We start from the raw sequence: 23,386 nt of genomic DNA on the forward strand, positions 1-23,386 counted from the left end.
ATCAGGAGTGCACAAAAACACACACGTGGTTGTTGACTATTTAATTTGCTTGTTATGCAAGCACAGTGGTGATGTCAGGAGCACTTCGTGGTGAATGACGGTTGTTGTTATTGCTGTTGCTGCTTGTAATGCAATGAACGATGCATCGATTTTTCTCTCGTCGAATTAAAATTGGCTCTATCTGCAGCGGGTGTGTGTTTAGGGTGATTGTGTTGACATTTCTTGTACTTTTGAACGTTCTTACCACGTGCCCCCTACTGGAGGACATCTGTGACAAAAAGCGCTTCATAGCTCTTCAGATTCCCCTTGCTGCAGTAATCAATATTCCGATTCTGAGAAATCGATTCCCAGGATGGATCGGTGGAATCGACTCCTGCACGCGACGCCTTTCGCCGGCCATCTTACTCCCGCCACGCCGATTGGCTGCGACCTTGGCACGTGACACGTGGGGAGGAGGGCGGCCTGTGATTGGTAGCGAGCGGGGGGTTGGCGGGGGATCGGGGCGCGGGGGGGGGGAATGCGGGGGTTGGGTGGGGGGGGGGCACGCGGGGGTTGGGTGGGGGGGGGCACGCGGGGGTTGGGTGGGGGGGGGCACGCGGGGGTTGGGTGGGGGGGGGCACGCGGGGGTTGGGTGGGGGGGGGCACGCGGGGGTTGGGTGGGGGGGGGGCACGCGGGGGTTGGGTGGGGGGGGGGCACGCGGGGGTTGGGTGGGGGGGGGCACGCGGGGGTTGGGTGGGGGGGGGCACGCGGGGGTTGGGTGGGGGGGGGCACGCGGGGGTTGGGTGGGGGGGGGGCACGCGGGGGTTGGGTGGGGGGGGGCACGCGGGGGTTGGGTGGGGGGGGGCACGCGGGGGTTGGGTGGGGGGGGGCACGCGGGGGTTGGGTGGGTGGGGGGCACGCGGGGGTTGGGTGGGGGGGGGCACGCGGGGGTTGGGTGGGGGGGGGCACGCGGGGGTTGGGTGGGGGGGGGCACGCGGGGGTTGGGTGGGGGGGGGCACGCGGGGGTTGGGTGGGGGGGGCACGCGGGGGTTGGGTGGGGGGGGCACGCGGGGGTTGGTGGGGGGGGGCACGCGGGGGTTGGGTGGGGGGGCACGGGGGGTTGGGTGGGGAGGGCATGCGGGGGGGGGGCATGCGGGGGTTGGGTGGGGGGGTCGGTGGGGGCGCGGGGTGTCCCTGGGGGGGCGAAGTTGGAGGCTTGCCCCCCCCCCCTCTTTTCTCTCCGCCTGATGAAGACCGCTTGTATTGCTATCGAAACGTCGTGGGTTTTTTTGCTTTTATTATTTTCAATAAATTTCCAAAAAAATAATGTATTATTTATTATTTTAAATTTCTATCCACGTGACTTTACCGAAAGAACCAATAATAAGTACAGCACTTTAACGGGAGTACCAACATGGCGCCGCCCGGCGCGGGGTCACGTGCTTTTACAGTGCGGCGGGGGTCACGTGCTTTTACAGTGCCGGGGGGGTCACGTGTGCTGTGGACAGTGAGTTGGTGTTTGGTCGTCCGCGCGCGGCGTCTTTGAGGGCGCTCGCTCACAGAGCAGCTCCGGGGGAAGACGTCAAACTCCGTCTGTTGATGTCACGGTACGTGTGTCACGGTGTGTCACGGTGTGTCGGAGGGCATCAGAGTGTGTGTGTGTGTGGCAGTGTGTCACAGCGTGTGTCAGTGTAGGGGGCACAGGTGGTGCACCAGCCACTCATCTCGGTCATCTCAGTCAGTCGACCCGTGGCACCTGCTGGGTCTGCCCCGTGACCTCCTGCCAGCGGGCTTTCGACACTTCACGTGGCCTCAACGTGCACCTATCCTGGCACAAGCGTCGTGGTGACGTCACCACCACTTAGTGGCGAATGGCGGTTGTTGTTGTCAGTGTTTCAATGTGTATCGATGAGTGTCTTTCATTGTGTCTCGGTATGTGTCAAAGTGTGTCTGTGTTTCACACTCCTTGCTCCAACATGATCGCTATACAAGGTATTGCTGTGTGTTTCACTGTCACTCTGTGCACGTGTGAATGTGTGATTGCTTGTGTTGTGATTATTTTATTATTGTATTGTATTATGTTTTCTATCTACGTGACTTTACCGAAAGCCTGTTAAGTGCCATACGTGGGGATCGTTTTGTCTCTGTGCTCTCGTCTGGCGGTGTGAGCAGGTCTCCTGACTGAACTCCGATCTTGTTCACCCATCCGCGCTGTCGTCAAGACCACCACATTCAGATTCAACTCAACACAGGTTCGATAGACACCGATTTGCTACATATCCTTGTCTTTTTTATTACACGCTTTTATTAAACTCACTCTGTTGTTGTGGTATCCTCAAATATTGTAACTCAATTTTAACTCACTTCCCAATGTAGTATCGACTGAAAACTTGGTATACTTATGTCATACTGATGACAATACCATATTCTATCATTAAAAATGAAAAAATTTAAACGATCTTTTTCCACGCTTTCTATGAACTCATTCTGTCTGTTGTTGTCGTATCCTCAAATCTTGTAACTCAATTTTAACCCACTTCCCAATGTGGCATCGACTGCAAACTTGGTATACTTATGTCATACTGATGACAATACTATATTCTATAAAAAAAAGTATATTTAAACATTGATTTTTATATGTTATGTGTTGGCTTTGGTCTAATTGTCCACGCTCAACTGACATTGTCTGTAATTGGCCACGGCCCCTTACGTTATGGCAAGCTTCGGGGCCACTTCCTCAAGTCGTGGAGTTCTGCCATTACGAGTAGGGTACATTTAATTAAAGCGTGTTTAAAAAAAAGTATTTTAAAATATTACTTATTACATATCTACATCTCATTAATATTTCTGTAACTCGATTGTAATTGTACTATGACCCGTCTACAAAAAAAATCAGCATTACGTAACGAAAATGTATTATTTAACATAGTTTTTTAAAATTGCGCAATATTTTCTATTACCTGCCAGATTTGTTTCGCAAGTAATTACAACCAGCATCATCAGGCGGACAGCCATAAATTTGACTCTCTGCCTGATTATGCTAGTTGTAATTACTGGCGAAACGCTGTACTCGGATTGTAAATGTTGTGAATTTTCTCTCCAACACACCGGTTTACGTGACAAATCTTACTAATTGGCTGTGTCGGGCTGTGTCGGGCGGTGGCGGGTTTAACGACACATTCATATGTACGCAATCTAACCCAAAAAAAAACCTCTATTAGGCATGGTGTGGTTGGTGCTGTCACTGGCCCGAGCCCTTAAGCGGCCCGACCTCCATGCGAGATGGTGCTCCTCACCGGCTGCGTCCCCTGACCTCGCCTTCGTGCCGGCGTGCGCCCCCGCGGGCACGCAGCAATGCGGGCAGCTGCAGGACTTCCTCGCCAAGTCCCGGCGCCTTTTCGTGCTGGCGGGCGCCGGGCTGTCGACCGAGTCGGGCATCCCCGACTACCGCTCGGAGGGCGTGGGGCTCTACTGCGCGCACGTCGCGTCGACCCATGCAGCACGCCGAGTTTGTGCGCAGCGCCGCCGCCCGCCGCCGTTACTGGGCGCGCAACTTCACCGGCTGGCCGCGGTTCAGCAGCCGGCGCCCCAACGCGGCGCACCTCGCCCTCGGTCGCTGGGAGCAGCAGGGCCGGCTGCACTGGCTCGTCACGCAGAACGTGGACGCGCTGCACGCCAAGGCCGGCAGCCGGCGAATCACGGAGCTCCACGGGTGCTCCCATCGCGTGGTTTGCTTGGAGTGCAAGGAGGTGCGTTGGGTGCGGACTGTGGTGAAGCCGTGGGGGGGGAGGTTGGTTATCTGTCCTCCTTAGACCATGTGGGCTATGAGACATTATGATTAAAAAGGGAAAGTGATTTCCTGCGCAAAATATTAGGCAGTGGCGGACATTCCACATTCATATGGCGGGGGCGAGTCCACCACTGTTGACTTCCCCACAAAGTGGTGCCCGTTTTAACGACCCGGGAGGGAAGATGGGCTGAGTCAAACTCCAACCAGGATTTAAACGATCGCGAGCTGCTCATCTCTACCACTGAGCCACCTGGCTGTTCTTGCCAATTATGATTTACAATTTCCCATTGATTGGCCATTGATATTTTAGTGACTTGCTTATGTTTACTATACTTTGCACTCCTATAGTGTTTTTGTATTATTGTTGTAACTTTCTGACCCACCTCAACTGGACATCTGTGAAAAAGAACTTAATCAGATTCCTCAAGTGGTTATATTTTTATTCTGTTATGGCTTTTACCTTATGGGATGATACTGATTGTGTTGATCCAGCAACTAATTATTGAGACACACTTAATGTGTAGATACACGTTTACATATTTCAAGATAATCTCCTGGTTTGGTTGGGACAGACCCAATTTTCAGAAAGGGTGTCTTGAAGCATTTTGGAAAATCTGGATATTGGTTCAGTTTCAAAAATGTTTATTCAGCTCAGCTTACATCATTGTTTTGGAGGTGTTTTTAATCCAGGGTGGTTCAATAGTTGGGTCAGTGATGAGACATTTTTTGATAGCTTGTTTTTCCAAAGCTCCTGCCATCGTTCTTTTAGTGCCGAACCATGAAATGCTCGGGGGCCCTCGGAAGGGGGGTGGCTCACATTGTGAGCGAGAATAACGGCGCGTCCCTTCCGCCCAGGTTACGCAACGAATGGAACTGCAGCATCGGATGGTCGACATGAACCCGGGCTGGCAGCAGCAGCATGAGCAGGCCATCGCTCCCGACGGAGACGTCTTGCTGTCCGACAGCCAGGTACCGATACTTCGTCTCATCAGCCATGCTTCATCCACTGCTGGCTGAAGGCCTTTCCAAGCTGTCGAAACTGCTTGCGGTCATGTGATGTAATAATCTGTCTAGCCGCCTGCGCACGAGCTGATTTTATTGCTCATTCTCCAGCATTCATCCCCTCTTGCCGATGTGCCGTGCCTAAGACCCACTTACTTTTCTCAACATTTCATTAACCTCCATATGTTCTCAGATCTATGTGTTACTCTATCTTTCTCTCAACGTAATTTCAAGCTTGCATCTCTCCACACTTCCTTAGCGCACTTGTTACGGAGTGGAACTGATTGCGTCTCGGACTGCGCGAGGGTTGATGGGTGAGGAGGGTGGACGCAAAGACCGAGAGCCATTTACTGTACCTCGTATTTAGAATGCAAGCGTGAACAATATGCATCAATAATTCAAAATTTGAAGTTTTCGTGACTGCAAGGATTCATACTCTTTGGTAGGTAAATTTTTTAAATAAATCACGACGTTTTGGGCACAACACAAGCATCCTTCTTCAGCGAAAGCACACCCCCCGCGACTATATAATGACTCGTCACAGCCACCTCTGAGACACACTTAAGCGGTTGTGCTTTCGCTAACTTGTCCCCACCTGAAGAAGGACGCTTGTGTTACGCCCGAAATATCGTGATTTAATTTATTTTTATTTTTTACCTACGTGCGTTTACCGAAAAAACCAAAGAGACAACAATTTAACATGAAGCCTGTCTTTGCTCGACAGCAATGATAGGCACACTCGGCTGCCCTGCTGCATTGAGATTATTCGTATTATTTTGGTGCTATAAATGTCCAAATGATGGGCCACTTTGTTGAGCTATCATTTGTGGCCAGGTCGCTTATGAAAAATAAGTTAATACCTCAGTGGGCTTTAACCTGCTAGGATGGGGATGCTTTAGTTTTATTTGTATGTGTTTGGGTGATTTAATCTTGATTTGAAGCTTTCGTGACTGCAGGAATCCATACTCTTTGGTTTATTTTTAATTTCTACCTACGTGACTTTACCGACTTTACCGAAAGAACCGAAGAGTATGAGTTTGGGTGATTTGTTTACCTTTCTTGGACTTTGCACTCCTATCATGCTTTCGTATTTGTTGTTGTAACGTTCTTACCTGCAGTATATAAATATTTATTCTGATTCTGAAGTCCGCACAGAAGGGCAGCAGTGACACAACTTCCGTGGAGCTTCAATTCTCTGACCACTGTCTCTGCGACTGGGACGTAGTTGATATGACAGCCGTATTAGCAGGCGTGGACGTGCGTCTTTGGGCGTCCCGAAGACGATCAGGAGGTTCGATGGCAGAGTCACCACCTTATCCACCTCCTCTTCAGCCTCTCATTGGCTTCTGCTCCACGTAGCGCGGCTGTGACAATGGGCACACCACTTTGTCACTTATTATAGTTCACCATCACAAACAAATCCTTTGTCGAGTGACCCATTACACCCACCAATATTTCTCCCTCACGGTGATATTAAGTCTATGAGTTTCTTCAATGATATATCCATGTAATATCTGATGGGAAGTACTTTCTGAACATCTTAACACGTGACAATTCCTTCTCAGTCACGATATTCACCCAAAATGAGAACAAATAAGTGGAATATTTTAAACCGGTCAACATTTTGTTTGTTTATACAACATATAGCACATATCTATACCAATACTGTACATTATCTGTACTGGTGTTCACTTTAAGATCATTTTAAACCAATTTCCGCCATTTGTTATACGGTAATACTTTTATAATTATAGGCACTGTAGTAAATGAAACTACTGACGCCTGTCCTTCGGCACAAATATCAAAAGGATTCTTCCTTGAGTGTGTATATATTGAACATCTTTCGCACCATATGTAGTCAACTGTGCTAATCGGAGGTGCAGGGGCAAAGGACAACAAACTAAACACAAAAAGCAGTTTTGAGTAAATGAGTCTGTCAATCTAGGTGATTTAAAGGCGCACAGCTTCAGTGGCTTCCAAATATCGGAAGGAAGAGCGTTCCAGACGGCCGTATGAGCGCATCTGAAAGCGTGCGACGCATTCACCATCCTCCTTGAGAAAAGACTGCGTGCATCTTCCCGACATGGCTGTTCCAGTCTCTTCACTCTCCGGGCTCCACGTGACCAGTTATGCAATATGGGCCATGCCACTCGATGGTAAACCGACCGTGGGTTTGGCACCTGCGTTGCCACCGCTCTGGCCCCGCAGGTGGAGAGTTTCCGTGTGCCCCCGTGCTGCTCCTGTGGTGGGCCCCTCAAGCCCGAGGTCACCTTCTTCGGGGACAACGTAGATCGGAGGACGGTGGACGACGTCTACCAGAGGCTGTGGGAGTCGGACACCGTGCTGGTGGCCGGCTCCTCCCTGCAGGTCAGTTCGTCTCCTCCCTGCAGGGTCGTATTCATTCGCGATCGGTCCACGTACCACGTGCTGCCGCTGTGTAATGTTCGACGAAATTAATGGGGCAGGTTTTTTTTAACCCTTTCCCATTCCGATGACGTACATGTTCCGATGACGTATGTGTTCCGATGACGTACGTGTTCCGATGATGTACGTGTTCCGATGACGTACGTGCAACGTCATCGGAAAGAAATGGGAAGCAAAAGGCCAATGCGGGAGGGCGCATGGCACGGTTTGACACCAGTTAGTGCAGTCGTGTTGCTACAGCTCTCCGCAGTGAGTACAATGTCTTTAAAAACCAGCGGTGCTATACTTCTCTAAATAAAATTAACGCTGAACCGCTTGCGCATTCCGAGATTCGGCAGTGAACGGGACACCCACACCCTGCAACTTGCAGACGTCTCTGAATGGGAAAGAGTTAAAAAGACCCCCACATCTGTCCACCCAGAGGTAACCACAGTTAATCGATTGTCAGGTCATGTGCGGTGGGATTAAGTGTGGGTGCTCCCACCTGTTCCATGACGTCTGGTCAACAAGTGGAGACTAAATACCCTCCACAGTTGGCCCTGGTGGATGCAGTTCTGCCAGCAGTGGCCTTAGCATTTGCAGGGTCACATCTTTACCTTTTAAATTGACGTCCCTCTTCCCGGTACCACGCTGCTCTTATCGCCACCCTGACCCGTGCCTGGTGGCCGTGCTGCTGCTGCTACCGCTGCAGGTTTACTCCGGATACAGGTTCATCCGCGCCGCCTATGAAGAGAAGATTCCCATCGCCATCTTGAACATTGGGCCGACGCGCGCCGATGCCCTGGCGCAGCTGAAGGTGAGCTCGCGCTGCGGGGACGTCCTGCCGCTCATGCTGCCGGGCTCCCACTGAGCCACCTGGGCCGGAGCCGAGCTGTACACGGGTATAAACTTAAGAGGCATTTGGTCAAGAGGTCAGCATGGGCAATGATTCTGGTGTCACCACGGCCCCGCCATCGCGTTCTCTCGCGAGATCCTGCACGAGCGCGCAGTCCATGCCCAGCCACGTTCGGTGTCCCAGCGTCAACTTTGCTGCTTGTTGTTGATGCAGCTGCGGTGGTGAGATGTTAATTCCCTCGCCTGGTATGCAGGAGGTCGTGGGTTCGATCCCGACCCTGGCGCCTGTGTATTTGGAGGTAATACATTTGTAGTTACGCTTAATTTATTCTTTATTTATAGCAGTCATTGTTATTAAACATTTACCATCCCCCCTATGTTCACTCGTACCAGGAATGTAACCCTGTTTTTGGAGCAAAAAGTTTTCTGCACTCGCGAGCGTTTTTCAAGAACGTAAACCCTCGCGGATATAGAGAGGGTTCGCCGTATGCGGTTTGCACATTGTGGTAACGCGTCATGGTTTGTGTATGGTGTGGCTTTTTGAGTTTCGATGGCGTTCTTTTGCAAGTAATATCTGGTGATCCGCCAAAATTGGTTTCATAAGCGTGACTGCCGATGAGACCCAGAAGGTTGAAACCAGAAATTGCTTGCCAAAACAAATGTCACTACAAAATATCGGTGTGCAAACCCAATAGACTAATGGACTGTAACTTATATTTATTTATCTGTGGAGAGACGGTATGACAGTTTTGCTAATATATGTTTTTACCCAGATGACAATATGATCACTGAGATAGACGGCCTGATTCATATAAGGTATGCCGCCTGATGATGCTGTTTGTAATTACTGGCGAAACGTCGTCCTCGAATTTTAAATGTTGTCGGTTTACTCTTCAACACAACGACGAAGTGGCACATTCTGTTTACTTGACAAACCTTACTAATTGGCCGTGTCGGGGGGGGGGGGGGGTGGCGGATTTAACGACACTTTTTATTTAGGTGATCTAACCCAAAAACCTCTATTGTGGATAATACTGGTCGTGAAAACCAATGTGTTAAACAGGGTGGAAAATGGTTTTCTGCCGAGTTTTTGCAGGAAAAGGTGTGAATTTGCAGATATCTGCAGACCTTTTAAAACGCCTTGAATAACATTTTAACTTGTTTTATACCTACACATGACTTGTGTTTTTATAGTGGTAAAACAAGTCCTGATGTTTGGAGCAGTGTGGAATTCAATAAGTACTTCGCCTTCTTAGGCGGGCTTCTGTACACACATATTCTGTACACGCTAATGGGTATGTTAACATTGTTATATTTAAAACAGGAAAATACACTTTGTCGTATTAAGACATGTTTTGTTAAATGAAAGCGACGCTTGTGAAATTGTATTGACGGTACGAGCAATGAGGGGAATGGTTTATAACGGTGTGTACCGAGCGGGGTTGTTATGATCGTGTTTTGCATTACTTTGATGCATTTGTCAAGAGCAGTGTGACCTTGAAATAAAAAATATATATAATAGACGACATTTCGGGTAATTACTCTTCATAGCACAACATGTATATATTTCTTTTAAGGCAGTGTTTATTATGAATGTTACCTGTGCACCACTGCCAAATTCAAGCAGCAGCATCAAGAAAACATTTGGTTATACTGGTAGGAACCTCCTGGTTACACCAGCCCATAGGGGATTATTGTTTCCGTCCGTCGTGCAGGGAGGGGCTGGGTGGAGAGGGAGGGGCTGGGTGGGGAGGGGCTGGGTGGGGAGGGTGGGGCTGGGTGGGGAGGGGCTGGTCACCCCGTGGTGCCCTTATAAAACTCAACGTTTAACCTACTCACGTCGGCTTGTGCCCGCCCTCAGTCGGGTATATTTGCGGAATACACCACGCCGCCGTTGACCCTGGCCATTGACCGAGCAACCCAACGTTCCTACCAGCTCCCTCCGCAGGAATGTGTTATCTATGAGACGTTTTTGCCACTATAAAAATGATGAAAAATATCGAAATAGGCTTTACCCTTTCTGGCAATAAAACAGGAGGTGTTAAGATGTTCAAACACCAAATAGATACCTTTTGCAAGGCATCAAATCTGCATTAACCACACGTACTCGTTGCAAAACATGCAAACACACATGCTCCGATAATAAAACATTTGGTTAACTTGTAAAAAAAACAACTGGTTACTGGTTTGCCACACACACATAGAAATGTCTAGCAATAAAAATCACTTATTACTTTGCTGAGAAACGAAGGGAGCTGTTGCAGTGTTAATGGTTGTGAGCATCCAAGAGGTGGATGCCATCTGCTTTCACGCCAGTTAACCCTCTATATCCGCCCAGCGGTATAAATTGCTATATATAGCGTCTTGTTTCACTGCGTCTTGTTTCACTGCAGCTCTCTTACCCATTCCAGCAGTTGCTTCTAGCTGTGGTGGTCCCACCTGATGAGGAGCACTTGTGTTGCGCCAGAAACGTCGTGATTTAATTTAAAAAAAAATTTATTTTTACTTTTATTATTTTTTTACCTACGTGACTTTACCGAAAGAATCAAAGAGTATGGATCCTTGCAGTCACGAAAACTTCAAATCTCGTATAATTGAGTTCACCAGTCAACTGGCTGGTCACGTGTGGTGGGGTAAAGTGTGGGGCGGGCTCCCACATCTGCAACATCTGTCCAGCGTGGAAGACTTACACACGCACTTCTTGCCGACGCCAACATGAGTTATTTTTCCCTCGTGGGAGAAAAGTACATCATACCGGACCGCACTGTGAAACGCTAAACATTTGGTGAAAGAAGCTCGCGCAAGAAGAAAGGAGCCTTTAAAGATTTAATTTCACGTGACAGACATTTTAAAACTTCGACACAACAGATGCATGGAATGTATAGTATGTAGGGCACCATAACTTTCAGTTTTTTAAGTAAATGTGATTATTTTAAGATGCACCTGAATCAACACTAGGCATGCATGGATTCACATAATTTTCAATGAATTGCATGTTCAATCGTGTGTGAAATACTATATTTTACACGTGATTCGAAGCATGTACGTTGAGCTTTACATACCCACTTTACACATTTTCTAAATCCAGTTTCCAGATAATGTTTGTGCGTGTGGGTGTGCTACTCGTGTTACGGAAGTCTCCTTAGTGTGGGAAGAAGATAGTGTTCTTCACACCAAGTGTCCTCAATACCGGGGAAATTCAGGGGCGTGGTGGATCTGGTATATCCTGATTTCTTAGCCATCCCGTTATTTCTATGAAGACCAAAAGTTGGCCAATTTACTGCTGCGTGGAGGATTCTGTTAATTTGATGAGGTTCAGGAGTGAGATTTTTAGATTTCAATTTTTTTCTGTTTTTGGTGGTACCCCAAAAAAAACCCGTTAAATGCAGGACACGGTATATCCGCTAATGTTACATCGAGGCCAACACTGCATTAAGTCTGTTGAAGGTGATGGCGATGAATGCGACGTGCTTTGGCTGCATGGGGTTCCCTGGTCTAAATAATGACACTGGCCACATGCAAAAAATGTTCACAAACTCATGCCTTGTGCATTTGGCCTTGTGAATGTAAAATTTTCAAGTGTCTCCCAGTTCAAAGGAGTACAGAGGTAGTGTTTTGTGTAAATTGATAGTCCTGAGGCAGTGGTGAAAATCTCAACATTTCTATGGTGGGAAAGCACAATCTGTCCACAAAGTAATTCACCTTGCACCTCCGATTAGCACGGTGCCAAAGAAGTTCAATATACACTCTTAACTCTCTCCACGTGTTATTCGTTGCTGCTTAAAATGCCAAAATGGACAATGTAAAAATATAACGCGCGAAGACACCGTCACCACCGGAGTGTACACCCTAAAATAATCACGTGGCTCTCAGAAAGAGCACACAATACACACCAACAGCCACGGCAATATATAGCCTGTGACAGACTAGGTACACTCGCAGGATTGTGTCCGTAGCGACACGGGGTTTATATATTCCAGTTACACCGAGCCGTTCTAAGACCACAAATCGAATGTGACCCAGGCAAGCTTCATACAAAAAGGTACTTTGGTCTGGTTATCCAGTCTTGTTCCCCACCCCCAGCTGATCATTTCACATTTAACTTCCAAAAAAAACAAAAAGCATCTGATACCAGGCTCATTTGGTTAAAGTTACAGATGTGCTTTCATTTGTAGGAGCCTGAAGATACCCCGAGTTATGCAGTGACGGAACCACAGCTACGAAACGAGGGTATTTTACATTACCACCAACCGCCGATGTAGAGTCGCACACACTTCGACTCTAAAAGCTTTTACTTTTTCCTACACAAATTAATGCTGCGTTGTCTCACGCGGTTTGATAGCCTAAACGCTACACTAGTTGCAATACGTCGTGCATAATTAGACGGCTACAAAGCAGCGTTATTTCCTACACACATTTTAAAGTGTAAGAATTAATTATATGGAAACTACGCCCTCGCAATGCATAAAATGCGAGGCCATGTCAAATCACATTCGAGATGTAACTAAGCAGAAGCTGGTTAGTAAACATGGGTGTGTTAAAATACATAGTGTACCCATGTGCAAGTTGAGCACAGGGCAGTGATAACATCTGCTGGTAGCCTTCAGCCGGCGGTGGAAATTCCACATTCCTATTGCTGGGTCCAGCCTCTCCTCCGAAGGACAACTACAAAATGGTATACGTTTTTTGATGATGATGGACCGAGAGAAACACTGAACTCGCAACTTCACCATCGTGTATCGGACACGAACCACACAGTGCCATCTGGCCAGTTGAAGCACTCGGTTAAACATATATATAGCAGTGTAATATAAAAAGATTAAAAAAAACTTTACTACCAAACCTTGCATCCAGACACACTTTATGGACTTTACTGTGATTTCAAACAAATGTTAAAAAGCAATGGTTCTCAACCTTTTTGGTATGATGGCCCACTCAAATCAGGACCATTGGTCCCGACACCTGGAACCCAGCACCCAGCACCCACCCTCCTTCCCCCCGAGTTTCCAAGGTCACAATACAGAGGGGCCACATGTCAACGCATCAACATGAGTGTTGGCAAGGCATTTCTTTCACGTTGGTGTCTTTGATTTGCCGTGACCATGTGGTGCAGGCATTAAGAAAATACTCCTGCACGGGATCCATGCAGCAGCCTGCACCCCCCCTAAAAAGGCTTTCGAATAACACATAAGCACAGCAAGACAAAGATACCCCGTATAGCCTTAACAGACTGTTGGGTCAAGTGGTATTAGCGAGTAGCAGAACCTATGAGGGCTAGCACGGCATACGAGGGGGTTGGTGGACCAGCACCACGCCTTTGTCTACCTAGTAGCGATGTTTAGACATAGCACCAGGTACTCATTTTATGCTGAGTCGATCTAGAGGAGGGCTAGACCCGGTTTAGATATTCGCCACTGGTGTTGGCCATGAGTGGGAATCAATCTCAGGTTGCCCAGTTCATAGTGTTACAAAAAAACAAATATACTTTGAATACATTTAATTTGGGTATTCTTACAATTTATAAGCGTTTGTATTTACTTAGTGGTTTCTAAATGTAACTTTTGAAATAGAGTTTTTGCATTGACTGCATTGTTTCGTGTGATATGTTAGGAAGGTCGCACTGTGATAATTTCGGATGTTTTTTTTGGTTCCATTACCTCTGCAAACCCAAGTCTCCCAAGAAAAAGAATCCATGGGAGGGTTATCTGGGTTGTGCAATAACCATATTCATCCTCGCCTTTGTCATGCACCGACTCTATTGTTAGCTGCTCCTGACTTGTTGAGGGTAATTGACCCAGTGCCCACGTAACTGCGAACGAATCGGCAAGTAAACCTCTTTATAGCCAAGTTAACGTACGTTTTGCATGCTCCAGTTTTTTTATTTTATCCCGGCTACCTCTCCTCACTCACTTAACTGTTTTGGCTTCTTGCCCCGGTTATAAACGACATTTATGTAACAAAGACACACAGAGTAATGGCAGAATTTAACAGTTACAAAAAAAATATAAAGAATAAAAAAAATACATCCAGATGTTCAATTCATCTTTAAGAATATGCGCAGCATTACAGTAAAATCAAGAACACGGAGTTGATTGGAGCCACATCCCATAGAACACACGAGAGGATGCTGCACTCTTTTAGTTTTGCAATATCCACGCCGTTCAACGCAAATCACAGCGTAAAAATATGCGGCAGCCCGAGGCCCCAAGCCCTGACGCTGCCCGGTGCGGTGTTGGCTCACAGGAAGCTGCCGTTGAGACTGTACCAGGACCGATCAGAGCTGGCAGGAGACGACACGTTTTGGAACTTGGTAATCAGCGCAGCCTTCATCGTGGAGGCAGGAGACATATTATTGTGAATGGAGTCTCTCCCCTTCACCGCCGCATCCGCCGGGGTGCCACCGGGAGACCTGGGGGGAAAAATTCCAAAGAAAAGGGGGATTTCAGTCAGCGTTGATGGGCGCATGTGCCCCTGCACACACATGTGCTAGGAACTGTTCATCTCCATTGGTGGGATTCAGCCAACAGTGGAATCCCATATTACTCGCTTAGCAAAAAAGTTAAGTTTCATGTAGATCTGGGACGATTAGCCTGTTAAGTTTATTAAGTCAAAATTATATCTTGTGCTGGATTATTTGGGCCCCTTTAAAAATGGTGGAAACTCCCACATCCTGGCTCCTGAAGTCAGGGAACCCCCAACAAGCCAAGCCCAACGCAACAAGGCTGATGATGATGATGCCGATGACTTCGCCACGCTCTGCCCACCACCTCTCGTCCAGCAGCGCACGTGGGAACAGAGGCAACAGTTTTTATATTTCCCAAATGCTTGTGTTGTCCTATTAGTCGGGCGATAACACTGCTAACGGGTAGAGTAATCTATTACTTGAACAATTTGATTGCAGCCCAGCTCTAGTGTGACTTTCCTAGATAAATAGTAAATTATTGTTATTATTGTTACGATTACTCACCTGACCGCACCGGTTGTCTTCAGCCTCTTGCTCTTTAAAGACGACACCAGTTCGTCTTGCCAGTTTGAAGCGGCGCACACAGCCAGACTTTCACCGGCGTTGCACAACGTCTTTGCGTCCCCTACACTGCTGCCGAAAACAACAAGTGAAAGATAAAGGTGCGGCCCCCGTACGATTACTAGCTCGCACTACTGCCGGCGGAAGGGTCTCCCGCCTCGAGGTAGCCCGAGAGAGAGCCCAGAGAGAAGGTTTCTGGTCTGCTTTTCTGCACTGGCCCAGAGGTGTCAGTACCCACACTTAACCTCTCCACACGTGACCTGCCAATCTACTTTGGCATACCCAATTGTTACTGCTGGTCGGACGGAGGCGCGGGGCGAAGATTTAACAAACTTGCACCCTTGTTTCAACTGACGCTCTCCGTCGGGATATGGAATTGAACTGGCGACCTCTGGATTCCAAGTCCTATTGTGCTAATTATAACACCACGGCAACATCCCGACTGCTGCCGCTAGAGGGAAAAGCAATACCATTAAAGCTTGATCGTCGACTGATTATCCGGGTCGCAGATTAACCGCGTTTGTTTAAAAAATAATCAAACATCTTTCATCATGCACTATTAGCTGCTCCTCACTCGCCGGAGTATGACTTAATTAATCACTTTCGACATTAGTTTAAATGCGTTTAAAATTAAGCATCTACCGTTTTTTGTTGAGGCTCGTCAGACCGTAGCTCTTCAGCAGCTCTGGGGTCTGAGCAACTGCATTCTGCAAAGGCAGGAAAGCACACACACCAATGTCACGATTTAATACACAATGTCACGACTCACAAGGTCAAGAGGACAATCACGGCCAATGCCACAACATCTCTCCAGAGCTTCCTTCCTCAACCAGATCTTGCAGCTGTTTGCACAATCAACACCTGACCTACAAGGACCACTCTTTTACAGGCTCCGGTCTTCGCCTTGCTCATTGCCACCCCAACGCCTCTGGATGCCACTCCATTGCCAGTCTCGGCAGTAACCTGCCCTCCTCCACCCTGCACAGGTTGCCCCACCAATCGCAACCTCCTCTTCATAATTACATCCACAACGCATTACTGTGTTGTGACTTTCCAAATTTCCTGCGAACCAACGCATACTTTTCTAAATTCTTAGATTATTTCTTCTTACCCACACAATTTTACGGCACGCATCACGAGCGCAAGAATATATTTTAGACGATTCATGAAGTTACTTATACATGTGTAATGCGAGCAAGGATTGAGAGGGGCGGAGTCTGGGTCACGTGAGCAGAGGGAGGAGTTAAGGTCACGTGGGGGAGAGGATTTAGGGGGAGAACCGGAAGGGGATCGGGGAGTTGAAACGGAGTGAAACGGGAGGAGGCCACGCTGGGCAGTACGGGGAGGGTGGCGCGATCGCCACGTGTTGGGAGACGTCGGCACCGTCGGCCATCGGTGTCAGGACGCAGAGGGCTAGCGGGCTGTGGAAGGCTAGCTGCAGAGCGGAGCAGCAGTGTGGCTGCAGAGCAGAGCAGCAAGGTGGCTGCAGAGCGGAGCAGCAGTGTGGCTGCAGCGCGGAGCAGCAGTGAGGCTGCAGAGCGGAGCAGCAGTGTGGCTGCAGAGCGGAGCAGCAGTGTGGCTGCAGGGCGGAGCAGCAGTGAGGCTGCAGAATGGAGCAGCAGTGTGGCTGCAGAACGGAGCAGCAGTGTGGCTGCAGGGCGGTGCAGCAGTGAGGCTGCAGAACGGAGCAGCAGGGTGGCTGTGGAGTGATCGTCGGAGGAGACGCGGGCCTGAGCGAGGACGCCGTGTGAGCGAGATTTATACGAACCCAAATAAAGGACAACGGAGATCGACACTGAGAAAGAGTCCTTTATTACACATGTCTGGTACTTGGATTTCACCAGACACCAATTGGCAGACTCGCTGTCTTACTGGAAATTAAGGTAAATGGTGTGCATTTAATAAAGATAGCGTGTGGAGTGGTGGCATAGTGGTTAGCGCACTCCGCTATGAAACCGGCAAACCGTGTTCGATTTCAGGCCACCAGCGGTGGGTGATATTTGAACTGGTTTTAGCGCTGCCGCTTCACCAACCCGCATTGAATATTGTGGTTAAGTCGTCACCAGCCCCCACAATCAACACGGTGTGGGAGAGACCATCAAAAAAGTTAAATGATAAAGTACTGCAATCTATTATTATTGTGTATAGACAGTGGACACAGTGGACTGAGTGGTCTTACCGCCATGGGATTGGTCCTCTCCCTCAGAGGTACTTGAGCCTTGGGCAGGGGAGGGGCTGGAGGCGGTGGGGGAGGGGCTGTGGGGGGAGGGGCTAAGGGGGGAAGGGCTGTGGGGGGAAGGGCTGTGGGGGGAGGGGCTGTGGGGGGAAGGGCTGTGGGGGGAGGGGGCATGCAGTTCGTCTGCTTCTTTTCTGCGAGCCGCTTGGAGAATCTTCGTCTGCCGTCCTTGGCCTCTGCCAAAGGGCACGGAGAGAGGAATGCCAAATGTGATGCGCTGTCGGGCGCTGGCAGTGGGCAAACCTTTTGGTCATATTTAGACAAATGTCCTGGTGATGCTGTTGGACTAGCAGTGGTGCACAAGAACAAAAATGGACACGTTCGTCAGTAACACTTATCTTAAAAAGTATATAAGAGGTGACGTTCCAGGCAATGGCCCTTCACAGCACAGAATGTCCATCGCCCGAAACGTCCCCTTTTATTATAAACTTTAATGCATTTGGTCGGTTGCTATCGGGAAAGTTCCTCATAGCAATACGTTATACTCAATTTTGGTTCATATTAATCATGCGTACGAGTTATCGTGCTCCCTGATGGAAAGACAGAGCTGATGCAAAATACGTTCGATGCTAGTTAAAAGGACAGACACGTTTCACAAACACTGCTCCTACTCACAGATAACTCCTCGATTGTCTTGGGCAGTTCAATGACATTGTGGATTAACCAAGCTCGTTCTCACCTCTCACGGACACACTAGTTCTACGAGTAGCTCCTCACTCGGTGGGGTTCAGTGGCTCGGCGCTCGTGTGACCGCACACACATCGCCAAGTGAACTCTTTACTTTAAGAAAATAACGAAGACAGAAGACACATTCTACGTCTTCACTGCCATTGCACGTAGGTAGACAAGAAACGCGGTTTTATAGCCTCAGCCTTCTATTTGTTTCATACAGGACCCCACTACTTCCCTCCCTCCCATTACCCTGGATACTTGAGAAGTGACTGTATTTCATCGAACACAGAAGGATGCTGCTGCTACCGCTGTTTGCAATCTCCTACCAGGATGTAAAGTGGCAACTTTCTGATTGCAAGTCAATTGACGCAGGCACATAGCCACAAAGGTTGTGATGCTGGCAGTAAACACGGCCAGCAGTGACTAAACTTTTTTATTTTACCAAGTAAGGCCCACTGCGCTGTAAAGAAGTGACCTGGCCACGATTTATAGCTCAATGAAGTGGCGTACCGTGGGGAAATTCATAGCAGCCCAATAATGTCGATGCATACTTTACTTACTCTACATACTCTACGTACTCGCCACTGCTTTTGTCACATTTATCAGCATCTTAGAGTCTCCATCCCGCCTATGACCACATTACCCGGATTGCGCCCGACCTCGACCGATCTCAGAAGATAAGCAGGCCATAAACCTGGACAGCGCATGGATGGAGCGACCACCGTGCGTGAAACTTACGTTATAGGTTGCTGCTGGGCCTGCTTAGTGAACAGTACAGCAGCCAACAAGAAAACATTGTTGTACTGCACTTGTACGTTCCAGTGCATATTCTGCCCACCTTCATCAACCGAAGCGTGGTGAGGTATGGTCAAATAACCCCCCAGCAGTGGACTGACATGCCCACTGCGCGCGAGGGCCCACCTTCCGCGTGCTCGAAGGCTCGGTTCATCTTCTCGCGAAGGGCCTCAATCTCCCTCTGCAGCTCCTCGTCGCCCACGGTACTGCATTCGTTGTTCTCCCCTTGAACCAGCAAGTAGAACTTGGCCTGAGAATTTAAAGATTCAAAAAGCAAGCACAAAGGTTAACGCTGTACATATTCCCCCATTTTTTTAAATCCCCGATGATTTGGTCGCACGGGGTTAAAGGATACGATAATTTGCAAAGGGTTGCCCGCACACCATTTAAGATAAAGAAAATATTACCTTCGTCTGGTGTTTAAATTCATGAAATAATTAGTTTTTTTTTGTTGTTGCACCACATTCCCCCATTATTTTGCTGTTGATGGCGCATCATGAAAACAAAGATTCCATTCAGAGCAGTGCTGCCCTCCGTGTTAGAAAGTGGCTCACAGAAGTAGATATTACAGATCACAGAGCTAACTCTGCGATCCCTCTTCAAGTGATTTTTGTCCAACACAAGTTATGTTGATACTGCATTGGCAGTGGTGCAAAAGCACAAATAATATAAAAACTCAACACGTTCATAAAGAACACTGCGTGGCTTTAAAATATCAAGGTTTTGCAGTATGTTGCGATGATTGTTACGCGTAATCCCACATTTTGTAATTTGCAGGGTCATTTTTCAACTCTGGCAAACGTGGACAGTGACGCCGGCACTCAATGGCCGACTCTTCCGAATGGCGTCACGGATTCTCTAACGTCCACTGTGAGGAAAGCGGACGGGGCGCAGCGTCTTCATGGTTAACGCTACCGCAGTAACGACCAGGGCCGTCCGCTGGAATTAGAACCGCGGTGTACTCGACCCTCCGCCACGAGCGGGTGAATGTACTCCGTCCGGGCCGTGCCACCACCTTGATGAACGAAAAGACGCCCGCCTCCTCGGCCTGCTCCTGCCGCCGGCGCCTGAGCGTGCGGGCGTGCAGCTGCGGTTGCTGCGCCAGCGTGCGGCTCAGCTCGGCGAGCGCGGCGCTCGTGTGCGCCGAGGCCTGCTCCTCAAACTCCTCCTGGCTCAGCGTGTGGCAGTAGGTGACGCGCAGCGGCACCTCGGGGTCAAACTCATCCATGCACTCCATGCTGTGGGGACGGAGCAGAGGGTTATAGGAAGGGTAAACGTGCGGTCCTGCAATTTGCTCGTGCCACTGCCGGTAGTACGGCTGCCGCTAGGAGGAGTTCTGAACAGCCCCACTGTAGGGGGTGTTTGGTCTAATCTTCCACGCTGGCCAGATGTCTTGCAAGAGGTGGGAGCGCCCGCCGTTTACCCCACCACACGCGACTTGCAGCCCCGGTACAATGCTGCAACTGCTCTCTCTGCTGCCCCTTAAGGGGCCATCCATTGAGTAGGCACGAAAAAATCTGTCAAAACTTGACCCCTACCCCCCTCCCTGTACGCATGCGGACTTTTTACCCCCCCACCACCACCTGCGTACGTTCGCTTGACGCACCCCCCCCCCCCCCGAATCCTATAGAATGGACGATATTTAATCCACGCAAGAAATTCATAATATTAACGTGTTTAAGCAAACAGATAGTCCACCGCCAGACTATCTAACTCATTTGAAGGCCAAAGTAGACAAATTTTTGTCGAGGCTTCACCCCCCCCCCCCCCATTTCCTATGCGTACATTGTCAGTAGACCCCCCCAAACACTTTCATCTAAGTTGTCTTGTGGTTGTTGTTGTTTGATTTGCATCCCACTGGGATTTTTGCACACAGCGTTGGTGTACGGTGCTTTTTTTCTGGAACACTTTGCAGTTATTTCCTGGATGTTTCTGTTTGCACAGTCACTTTAAGTTGTTTTCTTGTTCATGTTTTTTGTTTGTTGCGGTTGCACCCGATTCAAGAGCCGAATGGCTCACAGGGCTACACCAAATAAATGAAAATGAAACCTGAACGCAAGCGCATTTGGGTTAACCCCCTCTCCCCCCTCCGTGCGTACGTACTAAAAGGATGGCCCCTAAATAGCCAGCTGCGTAGCAGCTCTGTGACAACCGGGCATGCATGGTGGAAGCCGATCCAAGCAGCCATCTACACTCAACGATGCCTTCAGCTTCCCAGATTTGGTGACATTATTTGATTGATTTTTGTATCCCCCCCGGGCACCTGTGATTAGCACGGTTGGCTACGCACGCACGGTGCCGAAAGAAGTAAAAAGAAAACGACGTATTGCACGTAGATTTGCGGGTGATATGGTTATGGGTGGTTAATTAAAGTCAAATGCTGGACGTAAGAGTATGTGTGTGTATTGTTTATTCGGGAGTTTGTGTTGCGCTCGGACGATATAGCGAGTCGGCGCACACGCCTCTGATTAGGACAGAATAATTGGAATCGGAATATTTATTCATCCTGGAGGAATCCCATGAGCTGCAAAGCTCTTATTCACTAACGTCCAATAGGTGCGGGTCAGAACCTTCCAACAAACAATACAAGACACACGATGCGAGTGCAAATCGCACAAAAGATTTTAAAAAAATATTTTACCAGGTAAGGCTCCACTGAGCTACAGATTTTATTATTTTTCAGATGCGATCTGGCTATCACAAATGATACTGGTAGGAACCTCCTGGTTACACCAGCCCACAGGGGATTATTGTGTCCGTCGTGCAGGGAGGGCTGGGTGGGGAGGGGCTGGGTGGGGAGGGGCGGGACTGGGTGGGGAGGGTGGAGAGGGGCTGGGAGGGGAGGGGCTGGGTGGGGAGGGGAGGGTGGGGAGGGGCTGAGTGGGTGAGGAGGGGCTGGGTGGGTAGGGTGGGAGGGGCTGGGTGGGGGGTGGGAGGGGTCAGGCTGGGTGGGGAGGGGCTGGGTGGGGAGGGAGGGGCTGGGTGGGGAGGGAGGGGCTGGGTGGGGAGGGAGGGGCTGGGTGGGGGGTGGGAGGGGTGGAGCTGGGTGGGGAGGGGCTGGTCACCCCGTGGTGCCCTTATAAAACTCAACGTTTAACCTACTCACGCCGGCTTGTGTCCGTCTTCACAGTCGGGCATATTTGCGGAATACACCACGCCGCCGTTGACCCTGCAGGTCATTGACCGAGAAACCCAACGTTCCTACCAGCTCCCTCCCACCCAGCCCCTCCCCACCCCCCTCCCCACACCCAGCCCCTCCCCACCCAGCCCCTCTCAACCCAGCCCCTCCCTTCACGACGGACGGACGGACACAATAATCCCCTGTGGGCTGTTGGAACCAGGTGGTTCCTACCAGTATAACAACAACGATAACAATAATCACACCGACTTAACAATCGCGTTGAGACGAAATCGACATAAGAAAGCTCAACTCTTATTTCACCTCCACCGCCACACACTCACTCACACACCTGCCAACCCCTTATCAGTGCCCTACCTTATTACAATACCAATTCAGACCTTATTGATCACAAGGGATAAACACAAATAGACAAAGTAAAGTTGTTTTTTTGCCTTCTTGAAACGGCTGCACCTGAAAAGTCAATTTCCCTGTGCAAGAATACGGAGTAAACCTTACGGGTTGCTAGCTATGCACACACACATCTCTGCGTGTACACGACTTGCATACGCGCCTTGTGATGAGTAGTAGCAGTCGTAGAGAAGTCGTAGATGATCTCTGTAGGTGGTTCTCTCTCTGTCTCACCACTTTCACTTCCACGTGGTTGTGAGAGGCTGAGAATGGCGATGTGAGTGAGCTTCCCTTGAAGTGTGTTGTGTACACGGCAGTGTACACGTGTGTGTAGGTACTGGAGCAGGTGAAACGTGTGTTAGTAGTAGTGGTAGTTAGTAGTTAGTAGTGGTAGTAGTAGTTAGTGGTTACTGTGCAGGTGACCGTGTGTGTAGTAGGTGTAGTTGTTAGTAGTAGTAGTGATAGTAGTTAGTGGTAGTTGTTAGTGGTTACTGTGCAGGTGACCGTGTGTGTAGTAGTTGTTCGTGGTAGTTAGTAGTGGTAGTTAGTAATAGTAGCTATTGGTAGTTGTTAGTGGTTACTGTGCAGGTGACCGTGTGTGTAGTAGTTGTTAGTGGTAGTAGTTAGTGGTAGTAGTTAGTAATAGTAGTTAGTGGTAGTTGTTAGTGGTTACTGTGCAAGGTGACCGTGAGTGTAGTAGTTGTTAGTAGTTGGTAGTGATAGTGGTAGTAGTTAGTGATAGTAGTTAGTGGTAGTTGTTAGTGGTTACTGTGCAGGTGACCGTGTGTGTAGTAGTTGTAAGTGGTAGTTGTTAGTGGTAGTTGTTAGTGGTTGCTGTGCAGGTGACCGTGTGTGTAGTAGTTGTAAGTGGTAGTTATTAGTAGTGATAGTAGTTAGTGGTAGTTGTTAGTATTTACTGTGCAGGTGACCGTGAGTGGGTGCACGCCGCGAGTGGAGGTTGGGGGAGCGCGCGCGCGGTGACCGTTGGGCACGCGCCTCCAGTTTGAAGGTCGGCGGCCAATCAGCGCGCGGGACCACCGAGAGGGGGCGGGGCCCGGCTGGGTGTGACGTCACACGTCAACAATGTAAACACTATGGGG

The 23,386-nt window shown here is 49.1% G+C and overlaps 2 protein-coding genes across 3 annotated transcripts; one reads left to right on the forward strand and one right to left on the reverse strand.

Moving 5' to 3' along the window:
- The first annotated feature begins 452 nt into the window (after positions 1–452).
- SIRT4 (sirtuin 4) lies at positions 453–9,546 on the forward strand. The gene is given in 8 exon segments (XM_061562155.1): positions 453–471; positions 1,489–1,587; positions 2,153–2,232; positions 3,202–3,452; positions 3,454–3,729; positions 4,626–4,739; positions 6,981–7,139; positions 7,888–9,546. Coding segments are annotated over 5 exon segments (957 nt in total). The 5' UTR covers positions 453–471; positions 1,489–1,587; positions 2,153–2,232; positions 3,202–3,203; the 3' UTR covers positions 8,047–9,546.
- Positions 9,547–10,843: 1,297 nt separating this feature from the next.
- On the reverse strand, positions 10,844–23,274 carry LOC133348977 (arp2/3 complex-activating protein rickA-like). 2 transcript variants are annotated; one of them, XM_061562157.1, is made up of 7 exons: positions 22,450–23,274; positions 19,773–19,995; positions 18,884–19,007; positions 17,234–17,466; positions 15,697–15,761; positions 14,998–15,123; positions 10,844–14,439 (listed from the first exon to the last, which is right to left on the reverse strand). In XM_061562157.1, the coding sequence occupies exons 2-7, from the start codon at positions 19,992–19,994 to the stop codon at positions 14,268–14,270; spliced, it is 942 nt and encodes a 313-aa protein (XP_061418141.1). In that variant the 5' UTR covers position 19,995; positions 22,450–23,274; the 3' UTR covers positions 10,844–14,267. The 2 variants fall into 2 exon arrangements, with proteins under 2 accessions (XP_061418141.1, XP_061418140.1); XM_061562156.1 differs by having other exon boundaries at positions 14,998–15,126; positions 22,450–23,273.
- Positions 23,275–23,386: the final 112 nt, after the last annotated feature.

This window comes from Lethenteron reissneri, chromosome 28, assembly GCF_015708825.2.
Source record: "Lethenteron reissneri isolate LAM-NWPU_2019-01 chromosome 28, ASM1570882v1, whole genome shotgun sequence".
NCBI lineage: Eukaryota > Metazoa > Chordata > Hyperoartia > Petromyzontiformes > Petromyzontidae > Lethenteron > Lethenteron reissneri.